General features: G+C 35.1%; 1 protein-coding gene across 2 annotated transcripts; it reads left to right on the top strand.

Moving 5' to 3' along the window:
* Positions 1 to 1,834: 1,834 nt before the first annotated feature.
* On the top strand, positions 1,835 to 11,368 carry LOC21399694 (fanconi-associated nuclease 1 homolog). Of its 2 annotated transcripts, XM_024170316.1 has the most exons (15): positions 1,835 to 2,059; positions 2,155 to 2,362; positions 2,923 to 3,428; positions 3,521 to 3,625; positions 5,916 to 6,180; positions 6,270 to 6,332; positions 6,414 to 6,488; positions 6,583 to 6,701; positions 7,494 to 7,564; positions 7,662 to 7,749; positions 7,871 to 8,011; positions 8,104 to 8,330; positions 9,190 to 9,463; positions 9,586 to 9,819; positions 10,432 to 11,368. In XM_024170316.1, the coding sequence occupies exons 1-15, from the start codon at positions 1,964 to 1,966 to the stop codon at positions 10,873 to 10,875; spliced, it is 2,916 nt and encodes a 971-aa protein (XP_024026084.1). In that variant the 5' UTR covers positions 1,835 to 1,963; the 3' UTR covers positions 10,876 to 11,368. The 2 variants fall into 2 exon arrangements, with proteins under 2 accessions (XP_024026084.1, XP_024026086.1); XM_024170318.1 differs by lacking the exon at positions 10,432 to 11,368 and having other exon boundaries at positions 9,636 to 9,732.
* Positions 11,369 to 13,313: the final 1,945 nt, after the last annotated feature.

A 13,313-nucleotide genomic window follows, 5' to 3' on the forward strand; every position in this document is an offset into this window, starting at 1 on the left:
AAATAAATTACTGTGAATAATTTAAATACCTTGGAATTATTTAAACTCAATTAATTACATCAGATTAGGCACACTAATAATCTCAATTACCTTAACTAATCTCAATTAATTCTTCAGGGTGTTACAAAATCTATAAGATCAATATAAGCTGTGTTGGTAGGGACCAATATTCCCTTCATTTCACAACCGACATATCTTGAAGTATGGTCCCAATGTCCATTATACTTGATGAAAACGTTGAATCCATCAGTCATTCCTAAATAATTTTAAAAACAATAACAGTTAGTTAACATGCAATTACTCCTAGTCAGCATAGAGTCATTAGAAATGACTAGTCATAACACTGTGTAATGGCCGGTCATAAGGCAGTCATAACACTATGGGTCATTTCAGTCATAATATTATGACAGTCCGGTCACATCACTATGACTGCCTTATGGACGATCATAATACTATGACCGGACTATGATTGGCCATTGTGACTCGAACTATTATAATTTGACTCATAGACAATGACTCATACTGTTATGACTGATTGGCCATAGTATTATGACTGGACATATAACACCAAGGTCAACTATGTCTTTGACGTGGTGGTCGTTACAATCAGTTTACATATCAATTATAAACCATCCAATTATAAGTTCAACCGAGTCATTTTTTTCGAGTTCTATGTACTAAGTCTCCCGAAAAATAAATTTAAAAAGAAGAAACAAAAGAAAAACAAAAAAATTGTGTACCAACCTCGATCTGGTGCACAACCGGAGTATTGGCGACGAGGAAATGATGTCGTAGGGAAGAGAGAGATTGAGTAGAGAGAGATGCCAAACTTGAGAGAGAGAGAGCCGAAAATGGGGTGTAGAGAGAGAGAATGGGCAGGAGAGAGTTGACAGTTTCTTTGAGGTGTTTTTAAATGATAATTTTGACATAAGTGGCAAATAAGTCATTTTACCTCACACTACTAACATGACAATGCTAGTTGTGACAGTATACAAAAGTGGTGCTAAAATTAATAATCATTTATTCATGAGTGTTATTATTCAAATTAACCCCAAAAAAAAAAACCCTCAACTAAAATGAGCGTTTAAACCAAATTGAACAACACTTATTGAAACGGATTATATATTTATAGATATAGATAAAATAAAGTTCAAAAATTAAAACGTTTAATTCTACAAATAATCCTTGAGATTTGACCTTAATCTAACTTTGATCCTTGACTTTTAAAGCGTTCTATATTTGATCTTTAAGGTATTATTTTGTTTTAGTTTCGGTCTTTCTACCAACTAAATATTAAATATTTGATAGAATTTATAAAAATTAGAGATCAAAATTGAAAATAATTAAAATTCAGAGTCTAAATCAATACAAAAATTTAAGGACTCATTATTTAGGGGGAACGGATCTCACTTTACCCTTCAATATTTAAAACGTAACATCCGTTCTCTCTGAATAATGAAATGTTAACAAAAATCCTGAATAATGAAATATTAAAAAAAAACCCATTCGGTTAGTCCCTAAGATTAAAATTTAATTTCGACAGATAATCATTAAGATTTAGCTGTTTTCAATTTTAGTATCTTATTTATACATATTTTATTAAATATTTAACACCAAGTTAATTTTGAGACATTTTAAAATTTAAAAATTAAAGTGAGATTTATTTTCAATTTTAGTACCTTATTTATGCATATTTTATCAAATATTTAATACCAAGTTAACTTAAAAACCATTTTGAGATTAACACTAATTAAAATAGCAGTTACTGTCTAGTCTGTCTTGATTATCAACGGTGTAAACAGCCTCCATCATTATCAAACATTGAGCAGCGGCGGAGCGAATAATTGCTCACTTGGCGGACGGTCTTCTTCTTCTTGAAAGTGCACGCAGAGACAGAAAGAGGCCCCAAAATCTCAGATTCTGCTAGGGCAAAATAGGAGCGAACTTTACAATTTCTCTGAAAATGCTCAGGGGAAGAGAAAGCTTGACTCGATTGGTCGGAAAACGCAGGCGATTCCTTCCCAACCGCGAAACTCTTCTCTCTCCTTCTCCGATCCAGGCATTCTCGCGTTCTTTCTCTTCGATTTCCGTTTGTGAAGACTAGATTTTTATTGCAATGAGAGCAATTTTTTCTTTTTGGTTTTTTGGTTGCAGAGTTCGTTGAATCTGCGTACTGATGAAGATGGCAAAATCGTGTCGACGAAGAGTTCGGAAGGATCTGCAATGGCGGTTTGTGGTGAAAAGGATAAAGTTGAGAGTTTTGGAGGTAGAGAAGAGCATTCTGATATGAGTGAGAAGGTAACTTGTCCCGTTTGTGGCAATAAAGTGAGAGGGAATAACTTCACAATCAATTCTCATCTAGGTATATTTACTCTGTCCTCAGATTCTAAGGATGTTTTTTCCTTTCATTTATGGAAAATAGGAAGAATTATTTGTTCTACTAAGTTCAATTATTTGCTTATTGTTTTAGTGATTATTGGATTTTGAGGATAGTAACAAAAATCTCCTTTGTTCTTTGATGTTTATCCCAATGTTATCAGAAACGTATATCCTCTGCCAAGATTTTCAACAAGAATTATGGAAAAGATTTTTAACATGATTTGTAAAATGTAGGCGACAATTTTAACACGATTTGTAAAACATTAAAGAGGATTTGTAAAATTCTGGGAATATTATGTATGGAAAGTAACCCGTATTAAAATTGAACTTGTTTGATATTTCACTTTTAACTCAGAAAACAAAAACTGAAAGTGATATCAAAGAAGGTGTAGTTAGCAAATTATTTTGAGAATTTTGTTTGCTAGTGTAGGTTTTTCTAGCTTAAATGACTTTTGTTGTTGTTGTTGTTGTTGTTGTTTTCTTGAGAAATATGCTATCTTATGTTGGTTTTCATCATAAGGGCTCACTTTTTTTGCCCCATAGATATGTGTCTATCAAGAGGAACCAAAAGGAAATTGACTCAGCGAACGCTTCTTCAAATGAACTTCTGCTTACCAGAGAAAGTTCAAATTCATTCCTCCAAGAGAGCACAGTCAAGGAGTAACTTGTTGCTTATCACCGGTGATGGAAGGACTGTGGGGAATGTTGTTCATGGATTGCCTGATTTTGATTGTTTTGAAGAAAGTGACAGTACTAGTAACATGTCTAAGTCAGTATTAAATTTAAAGTCTGCTTTGCACGAAGATGGTTTATCTAAGAGCTCAATCTGTGATGACAATACAGATGAGAATATTGTTACACATTTTTTGTCCGAGAATAATGAGGTGCCTGATGATGGCATGGCAATAACGTTGGATGACGTATCTGGTGTAATTCTAGAGACTTTTATTGTTGGTCGCAAGTTTAGTGATGCAAAGGAAATAAATTTCGGGGAAAGAATTTCACTCGTGAGAGACCCACATAATATTAAGGATCATAATGCTATCAAGGTTCATTTACCTCCTTTTTACTTCAATATTTTGTCTCTACTTTTATTTTAATCATTTCTTATGGGTATTGCTTAACATTTTTCTTGGATCAGATTATTTCTGTTGATTCCAGCGAACCTAAAGTGCTTGGTTTTCTCCCTTGTGTATTAGCTCAATATCTATCTCCGCTAATTGAGAAGTACTTCCTAAGGTTTGAGGTAATATTTCCAAGCTGGATGATACTTCTGCTCATACGTTTTTCCAGGATATATTCTCAATGTTTGCTGAAATGAGAGATATTAGATAAGTAGAACATATTTTGACGAAAAAAAAAAGATAATTAAAAGAACACGTACACCCTTTAGTTTAAGCTGCTTACCCAAGAAAAAATTGTGATGTGATTGTTTTTAGTCAATCTGGAACAGATGGAAATATATTTTTGAATTTTACTTCTGACATATGCATATTAGATGCATTCCAGACTCTTCCCTTACTATTAATTGTAGTTGTATTTTTCTAGTAGAGCCGTTGGTTTTATGAGGTTATCTGTTTCATGTCCTTTGTATTTTTTTTTTGTTCTTCCTTTGGTAAAAGTATTACGTTTTTAATCAGGAAAAATAAACAGATATATATATATATATATTTACATATTGACTAACAAATCCTACATTTATTATTGCAAATCTGACCATCGAAGGACTTCTCTTGGTTTTCTATTTTTATTTTTTTTCCCAATAGATCCAAGGGATTTTGTAAATTGTGACATATATTTATTTTTTTTTAAAAAGAAACAAGGAAATTTATTGATTGAGAAATAAAGATCAGGGAGAAAAAAGAGGAAGAGTTTTCCTCAAACAACCCTGCTCCAAAATACAAAGAGAATCAAACAAAATTAAAAACCCCGACAACTAAACCAGGTCAAAGGAGGAAAGCTACAAAAAGGGAGCTCAGCTTCTGACAAAATCCAAACAAATCGGCTTGCCAAAATCTCTGTCCCTGTAAATCCACAGTGAGACCCAATATCTTATCTTATCCCATAAGACTAAAACATCATCCTCTCGGTCTTCAAAGACTGCTGTTTCTTTCTAACCATATACCCCAAGGGATGGCTAAAACGGCCACCTTCCACAAAATTGACCCCCTATGATAAAAACTAGACGGGGAGATAAGATGAACAAATCTGTACAATTCCTCAGCAGGACCCACAGAACACCAAGCTCATTCATAAGACAAGACCATAACTGATACGAGAAGGGGCAGTGAAGAAATAAATGATCAACCTTTTCACCATCCTTCTTGCATAATGAGCACCAACCAGGAGAAATCATAGAAGAAGGATTCCTACGCTGGATTACCTCATGAGTGTTTAATTTATTGAGAGACGGTAGCCAACAAAAGACCTGAACCCTAGTGGGGGACTTGGGACTTCCAAATGATGCTAGAGAAAGCAAAGCGCGAGGCTGAATCGTCAGTAACCAGAGATGAGAACAGTGACTTCACAGTTAACAACCCACTTGCTTCTAGGACCCAGACCCTTCTATCTTGCATCAAACCTACGAGCCTAACTCTCTCCACAACTTCTATTAATTTAGAAACCTCCCTCAATTCCATTTCTGTCAGATTCCTACAAAATTGGAAATCCCATGAAATAGGACCGTCTTCTCGGATGCTAGAGATGGGGGCAAAACTTGCAATTGGCCACTCTTGCTATCACCGGGTCCCAGAAAGATAGCTGTAAGGGGTTTCCGCCAAGGGCTACGAACTGACTGAGCATCCAAGTACAGCAGCCAAGCTAGACAATCTATTTCTTCCATGTTTATTCCCAAAATAGTACTTTTATCGAAGTTAACTCTCAGCCCTGATAATATACAAAAAATCCAAACTAGATGATAAATTAGACAAACCATCCGTGTTTGGTGAGCTGAAAAAGAGAGTATCATGAGCGAATTGTAATTGGCTGACTTTAATGTTTGATCTACCCATGATCAATGGATCAAAGATACTAGTTTCCACAGCTCTATCAATTAACCTGCTTAAACATCCACTACGAGAGTGAATATATTTATGAGTATATATCAAAAAAGTTGTGTTGAGTATTATTGAGAAAAGTTTGCTTGTGTGGAAAATAGCCGTATAGTTTTGATGTAAACTAGTAAGAAGAAATTTGAGGTCGTTTCTGTCAATATGCTATTCCATTTATAGTTGCAAATATTTGACATGTTGGCTGATCACTATGAAATTCCAAAAAGATAGCTTAGTAACGTTGTTAAAAGTAAATACATCTTTTGAGATGAGATATTTGAAGATGGTGATTTCTATTACGTTTTAATGATTACATATCTTCACAAGGTGTTTCAGACTTGCATGGAACTTATTTTTTATTTATAACAATGAAACTGCACATGTGGTGTTTCGCTTGCATTTTTTCCCCCTATTAATAGTGTGCACAGTAAATCTGTTTTCTTTGAAAGGTTGTAAGTGTCCAAGTTTCTATGAAATTTATTACAGGGACAGGTCACTTTGGTTCCAAAAAATTCCCTTGATGTTGTTCCGGTTCAGATTTTTTGTCAGAAGGCTGTATCAGATGAAAATAAAGAGAATGACAACCTTGAGGTTTTCAGATACTTATGGAGAAATGCTCAGCAAGTAACTGAATCCACAAAGAATTGTCGAACTAGTTCGACAAAATATCAACAAAACTTTAGTATTCTGATAGGAGAATTTTCAAGAAGTAACCTTCACCTCTTAATAGATGGCGAACAACAATTTTTAGGTATTAACTCAATTGTTTCAAGTCACAAGTATTTTGGTTCTTTTGTTATGACAGGTTATGATTTTATTTTATGCGTTTTTTGTGGGCAGAATTATTCAATTCCTTGTCAGATGACAGTCAGAGGCTTTTTGTACGTCTTTATACACGAAAAGGTATTCCACTGTTGCACCTTTATTTTGTTTTATTTCCCATTCTTTGATACTAATTTTTCATGTTACTTTTATGCTGCATAGGGCCATGGTTTCGGATGTCAAATATTTTCTACTCAGAAATATTGGATCCTCAAAAAGCAATGAAAGAGCTCTCTGGTATCTAATATTATTGCCTGTACGTGTTACATCTTTTCCTGCCAAGTATTTTATGCTCAAGGCTAATTGGAGATCTGTATGTCTTGCACTGTAGCAATAGGTTATATACGTTCCTTTGATGATGAAAGTGAATTGCACAACGATGATGTGAATGACATTTTGAACTTGCTCACTGTATCTGAACTTCGTGAAATTATATGCATACTTAAGCAGGTTAGCATCTATTTATATTCATTATTTTCTCTATTTGAATTTCCTTTCTGTATAATTAATATCTTGGTTTGCTTTTCCTTAAAAAGAGTACAAAAGTCCGTAATGTTCTCATTTTGGTCAAATGAACATTCCATATTATCTATCAATAAGTATCTAGGACTACTAGCTTAAAGACTAAAGGCATGAATTCGATTCAATTTTAAGCGTTTAAAATGTATCACCTATGATGGACGGAGCATTTTGGGTGGATCTTTCTAGATTTGTTTGCATCCCTAGTTTATGCTCCTAAAGTAATGAATTGGCTTCTGATGACTGCATAGTAAGAGATCTACTGTGCGGACAGATACGGGTCAAACATCTAAGCAATGGTGATGCTGTAAGATTTCATTCTCCATTTGTAGATGATCTTATGAAACGGCATGTATTTGTATGTGCGCATAGTAGAGCATAATTCATGTATTGCAGATAATATCTTATCTTTTAAAGTCTTGCCTTGGATTTGATTGGTTCTAGTTACTGTTTACACGATTCTTTTACAGCAACTTGGCAATTTACGTTGTCTAATTAAGTAGTGCATCTAAAATGCTTCCCAATTTCAAAATGGAAAATCCTTTCCTTTTCTTTTTGCCTCTATTTTAAACTGGATGTTAGATCATGTAGAAACTTTTTTACATAGAACTTTCTGTCATCAATTGTTGGCTCTCCTTTGATTGCGTGTGTGGTGGTGGAATTGCTTCGTTATCTGATGCTCTATTTTCTCCCCTGCAAATTTATGCTTTATGGAGGCGTTAGAGATGCAAGTGTGGGACGAGAAAGCAGGAACTTATTGCATCTCTTCTTTCCTCGTATAAAGATGGATTATGGTACCAAATGATTTTCTTTTAACAATTATAAAAATCTTCTTTCTGTGATCCAATGTATCTTTTAAGCGTTCTTGCATGTTATTCGTTCAATTTGCAGTCCACCATTAGCAATTATGGTTTTGAAGAGAACAGGTGCCTGTCTCAGAATATCTTCCAAAGCTGAATCTCTTTTCTGGCGTGCTGAGGTCTGTCTTCTATTGTCATCTGTTACATACCAGCACCCAAGCTTTTTCTTTTTGGCGCGCGTATTCCTTTTCTTTTTGGCACACGTATTCTTTTTCTTTCTGAAGTTTGTGGTCCATGCAGAGGCTTTTCTTTCTAAATGGAGAGCAGGATCTGTCATCGTTTCTATTAGCTGACTTTGGCATTGTCAAGTACCCAACTTACAACTGCATAATCACAGAACCAATCTTCTCAGATCGAAATGATCTGCTTGCTTATGAAGAGGTTATTTATTTGTTTGTTTATTTGTTTATTTTTTGGGTAAGGAGAAATATATGGTTTTTCTTGCCTTTATCATGTGATAGTCTACCTTGCAGGCCATTGAAGTTGCACAAATGATTGATGAAGCTCTTGATGGAAACGACAGTGAATTGGTGTTAAGATGCATAAAGATAGCTGAAGTTCGCATTACCAGTGCATCTGAAGAAACAATGGAAACTTCAACTTCTGAATCATTGTTTACCTTTCGTTCTTGTTTTTCCGCATCATGGGTCTACTCTAAAGTCCTTACGTTAGGAGTTTCCTTTCTTGAGCGTGAGCGTAGGTAGAAAATGTGAACCTTCATATCACTCTTTGGCTTTAAAATTAACATGTAGTTGTGTGTGCTAATAAACTAACAAGAAAAGATTGAGAAAATCTTTACAATCTTAATGTTACTGCGTTATATTTCTTTGATGCAGAGAGAGATACTCTCCCTTCTCTCTAGAAGTCTAAGCGTCTGATCTTGTTTTTTCTAGACTTTCTATAATGAATCCGGCTTCCGTTCATAGGTTTAAGCATGAGTTTAGAATTAGTTCAAAGTTATTTACAGTCTCATTAGCTCAGGATGGGGGGGTTACATCAAATTTGAGGAGGTCAAGAAGAATCATAGATTTTTTCTCACCTGTACCAGTAATGCTGCTTTCTGTTTGAGTGATATACTAGAGATCATATGCAAGTCTAAAGCAAGTCAGGGGTTTAAGTATTGGGCCTCTTTGTGGGTATATGGGGATAAAGAGTTTGGTCAGCTGTTATTCTCTGATTTAGTGAGGAACTGGACTCCGTTTCTGTAGTTCTATCGTTTTTGTTCCGTTACTATTGTTACTTGTATTTTGGGACTTGATCTGTTAGAGAAAAGCTCTTCCTCTGCTCTTTTTTTTTTTCGTTTCGTTTAACCACCAATGAATATCTAGTGAACTTGTGAATTGTTTGATATCTCAATTCTCGCTTTGGCGCAACCATGATTATTTTTCTCTCTAAGATACTACTTGTAAATGATGTGATGGGTGCATAGATTTAATTACAAGGCAACAGTCTCAACACTTGTAACATGTTACCTGAAATTTCTTTGGGTTCCTATATTTATGTAGTTTACTCTCATCTAGTTGTGCTTCTGAAGCTCAAAAATTATTTATTCTGATAAGGTATGATGAAGCAATATATCTACTGAAGCGGCTGCTAGAGTGCTTTAGTTGTGGTCGTAGAAGAGGATATTGGATCCTGAGATTGTCAGTTGATTTAGAGCACGTGGGATATCCTGATGAGAGTCTTTCAGTTGCTGAAAGTGGACTATTGGATATCTGGGTGCGTGCTGGCTCAAGGATGGCCTTGCAGAGGCGGGTCCTTAGGTTGGGGAAACCACCAAGAAGGTGGAAAATTCCTAGTTTTGCGACTTTGGCCAAGAGGAAGATTAATGAGGTAATTGCTTCGTTTTGTTATGCATATCAAAGCTGTTGACCCTAACTTGAAGATAAGTTTTTAAGAAAGACATCAAATGATTACAATTTTCTAATTTGTTGCTGTTATTATGGATAATTTAGGTTCATGTTCGAGGAAGACCTTTGAATTCTGTGATTGGTATGAAGAGCAGGTTCTATGGAGAAGATGGTGAACAATGTGGGGTGGAGCAGCTTGCTCTCCAGTATTACGCTGGTAAAGGAGGTGGATGGCAGGGTGTTCATACAGAGAGTGGCATTTGGTTGACTATTTTTGGACTACTTATGTGGGATGTCATGTTTTCTGATGTACCAAATGTTTTTCGTACGAGATTTCAGGTATTTGTTTAGTTCCAGTACTAAAGCTCCTGTCTGAATCCCTTTTTAAATGTGAAGACTGAGCTTGAGGAAAATTTGTTAACCAAATTAGCTTGAAATGGATAATAACTCGTAAAGGCTGTTAATTGCGTATTTATCCTTCTGAAGTCTAAATCGAACCCTCTGATTGTTCTTTGTTCACTTGCCTGATTCAATTTGTTAAAAAATTATTGATTTGCTTCTTTATTTGGTATATCTAGTAAGGGTAGTTATGGATTGCTCTCTCTCTCTCTCTCTCTCTCTCTCTCTCTCTCTCATTGGAAATAGAGCTCACACTTGTCTTTATTTGTTTGGAGTATAGTCAATCTTTGATGTACGCTTAATATAAGGTTCTCTAGTTTTTCTTTTTTGGATGGGAGGGTGGTTGAAGCAAAACAAAATTTTGAAAGGAAAACTGATGGGTAATATTACCTTTTAAAAATGTACTATTGGTGAATGATTATTCTTCATGATCATCCATATTCAATGCATATGATTTGTTTGCTTGCTTTTATGTTTGAATTACGTAATTTATGTCTTCTATGGTTTCTTATTATGCTGTACTCAGTGGAGTTCGCTTAATTCATTTTGCAGACTGCACCATTGGACTTGGAGACTGATAGCTTTTATCTAGCAAGAAAGAGCAGTATAGAGTCTCACCTGCAGAAGATTCATGACGGCATGGCTGAGGAGATTGTCATCACGTCATGGGAATCACATACGAGAACAGCTTGCAGGGGAGTTAACTGGAATCAGCATACCCTATTTGAGCTCCGTGCGGCTGTTGCCTGCATCGGTGGCCCATGTTTGGCCTTATTCTGTCGACATCTTGCACAAGATTATCGAAGCTGGTCGAGTGGAATGCCAGATTTGCTGCTATGGCGATTTGATGGAGAATTTGAAGCTGAAGCCAAGCTTGTTGAGGTTAAAGGCCCCAGGGATCAACTATCCGAACAACAACGAGCATGGCTACTACTTCTAATGGATTGTGGTTTTAATACGGAGGTTTGTAAAGTGAGCCCTGAGCCAGCTTCTTGATCCGCTCTGGCATTGGCCTATAAAGTGTTTTTCGACTAGAAAAACATGTTGTGGAGCATGTGGTTTGATTCAATGGATTGTCCAATGGATGTTTCCATTCTAACACTTGCGACAAACCTCAAACATGGCTCACGATCCGTTACGAACTTCACAATGCTCCAAGGCAGGGTAGGCTTAATGTGAGATGGATGCCAATGATGTCAAAGGTACAGTGGACTGCACAGCCAATATTGCACTTATTAAATACATTCTTCTACTATGATGTTACACTATTGGTAAAGAGAATGCAAGTGGTGGCATGTTGAAACAATCCCAACAAATTGTGGGGATTATGTCATACAATTTGCCAAACATTGTTCTTCTGTATGTACGAGTGCAAGTTTATTTTGCATTCAAATGGTGTTACGGAAAATACCTTTGTTACTAAAAATTTTAAAGATCATTACTGGGTTTTATTACAATTATCACAATATCATAAATATTGCTCTAGTAATGGTACTGTAGATGCGTTTGTTTAGGTGCAGCACCTGGGTAAGAATAGTGTTCGATACTAATGAATCCTTAAAAGATAATCATGTATTGCTTTCAGATTAAATTTGTCTTCGTTCTCTAGTTCATTATATGCCTTTATTTGTGATGGTTGGATCTAGTTATGATCAAACAGTTATGGAGAATCAACCGGTGCTTTAAATTGAACTTCTGTTTCTAGTTGATGTCAGTACTTTTCAGCATAATTTTCTAGGGCAGTGTACAGTCTGGTTCAATCTTAAACCTTTAGGTTTTCAGATCGGACCATTATTAATAGTTTTAAAAAATTCAGACCGGACCACAGTTTGTAAGATAGGACCAGATCAGATTGGATCATTAGTTAATGATTCAAGCCGGTTATACCGCGGTTTGGACTGTTAGTGTGTTTTTTTTTTTTTATTTAAAGAAAATTAACAAAATCATATCACATAATACATATCGGCTTTGTTTGAGCCCTATAAAAATATAAAAAATCGCAATATAATAAATATTTCAAAAATATAAATATAAAAAAAATAAAATTTGAAATTTTACCCCTAAACTTTTAAAAAATTATAATGACTAAATTTTATAAAAATTTACAAATAGGTCCTTAGTGTTTTTCACAATGTGTTTTGGTTAAATGTTATCCCATGCTTCAGTAGAGAATAGCAATATTCCCTTTTAAGAGGGTCTGATAATTGACTGGATAAAAGTTTATCAAATCCAGTTCTTTAAAAATGTGCACCAAACAATTATTAAAATTTAATTTCATCCAATCCTCCTTAATCCTAAACACCAAACAAAGCCATCGTGCTTTAAAATTAGCATTTTAAAATATAGAAACAATAATAATATATAGTCCAAACTAATAACCAATAATATTACAGCATACAAAAGGTGACAGCAATAACATGCAATTCATAACAAACGTTAAGGCCTTCACTTGTAATATTACACTAATCCAAAACCAAAGGGTAACAGATAGTAATAACATGCAATCCAAAGCAAAAGTCCATACCTAATATTATTAGGTCATTCAAAGTCTAAATATAAATAACAAGTTTTTTTTTCTTTAATTTTTTAAGGGGAATGAGTAAAATAACATATTTGATAGGGTACTTAGTAATTATAGCATAATTTTTTAAAATAAGTAAATTATAACATAATTGGATAATATTAAGTTTCTCACATTATAAACACCCAAACATACCTCTAGACACTCTTCTTCCCACCTCTTTCTCCTTCCCCCTTCTAATTAGGTTCACCGTGGCCTGCACCAACAGTTGGCGGCCATTGCCGATGTCCGGCGGCTATCGGACGGGCACCAATGATCGACGTTCGGCGTCTGGCTCTGGTGACAAGACTCGCTGCATATGCAAGTTCTAAACATTAACCTGGCAAAAACAAAAAAAAAAATAGTGAAACATGAAAAATCAAAGCTTTTCTACCAAAAAAGAAGCGCCGCTAGCACTGACCAAGAGAAATAAAATCCAGAAAGGCTACAGTTCTATACAAGGAAAAATGAGATTGAGCGGTCCGGCCAACAAGTATTCTGGAATTAGAAAAAGAAAAAGTGTACCACAAGAGTTAAGACGAAGGTGGCTTTTTTAGTGTCGGAACGTAGTGACTTCAGAGGGAGGCAGTTCTGTAAATGAGAGGGCCAAAAAAAGGAAGGCATGTTGGGTAGAAAAATATGATGGCAATCTTGTCAATAAGTTGCAGAAATAGACGTTATTTTGATTAGTGTAGCTAATGCATCTTAAGGGACACGTGGCAAAAAAATAGACTAGCGTCTAAACAAATGTCTAATTCAACGTTTGAATTTAGCATTTCTATATCTAGTAAATCCAGTAGAGAAATTCCAAAATTCAAGATTTACAACATCACTTTTTAAAGAACCGTACAAATTTTAATGAAAAGTTTTGGAT

The sequence above is a fragment of the Morus notabilis genome, unplaced genomic scaffold (genome assembly GCF_000414095.1).
Source record: "Morus notabilis unplaced genomic scaffold, ASM41409v2 Scaffold397, whole genome shotgun sequence".
Classification (NCBI taxonomy): domain Eukaryota; kingdom Viridiplantae; phylum Streptophyta; class Magnoliopsida; order Rosales; family Moraceae; genus Morus; species Morus notabilis.

Coding starts and splice junctions, on each gene's coding strand:
- LOC21399694 (XM_024170316.1), top strand. CDS start 1,964: ATGCTCAGGGGAAGAGAAAGCTTGACTCGATTGGTCGGAAAACGCAGG. Junction 7,565..7,661: donor TCGTATAAAGATGGATTATG/GTACCAAATGAT, acceptor TTCAATTTGCAG/TCCACCATTAGCAATTATGG. Junction 9,464..9,585: donor CCAAGAGGAAGATTAATGAG/GTAATTGCTTCG, acceptor TGGATAATTTAG/GTTCATGTTCGAGGAAGACC.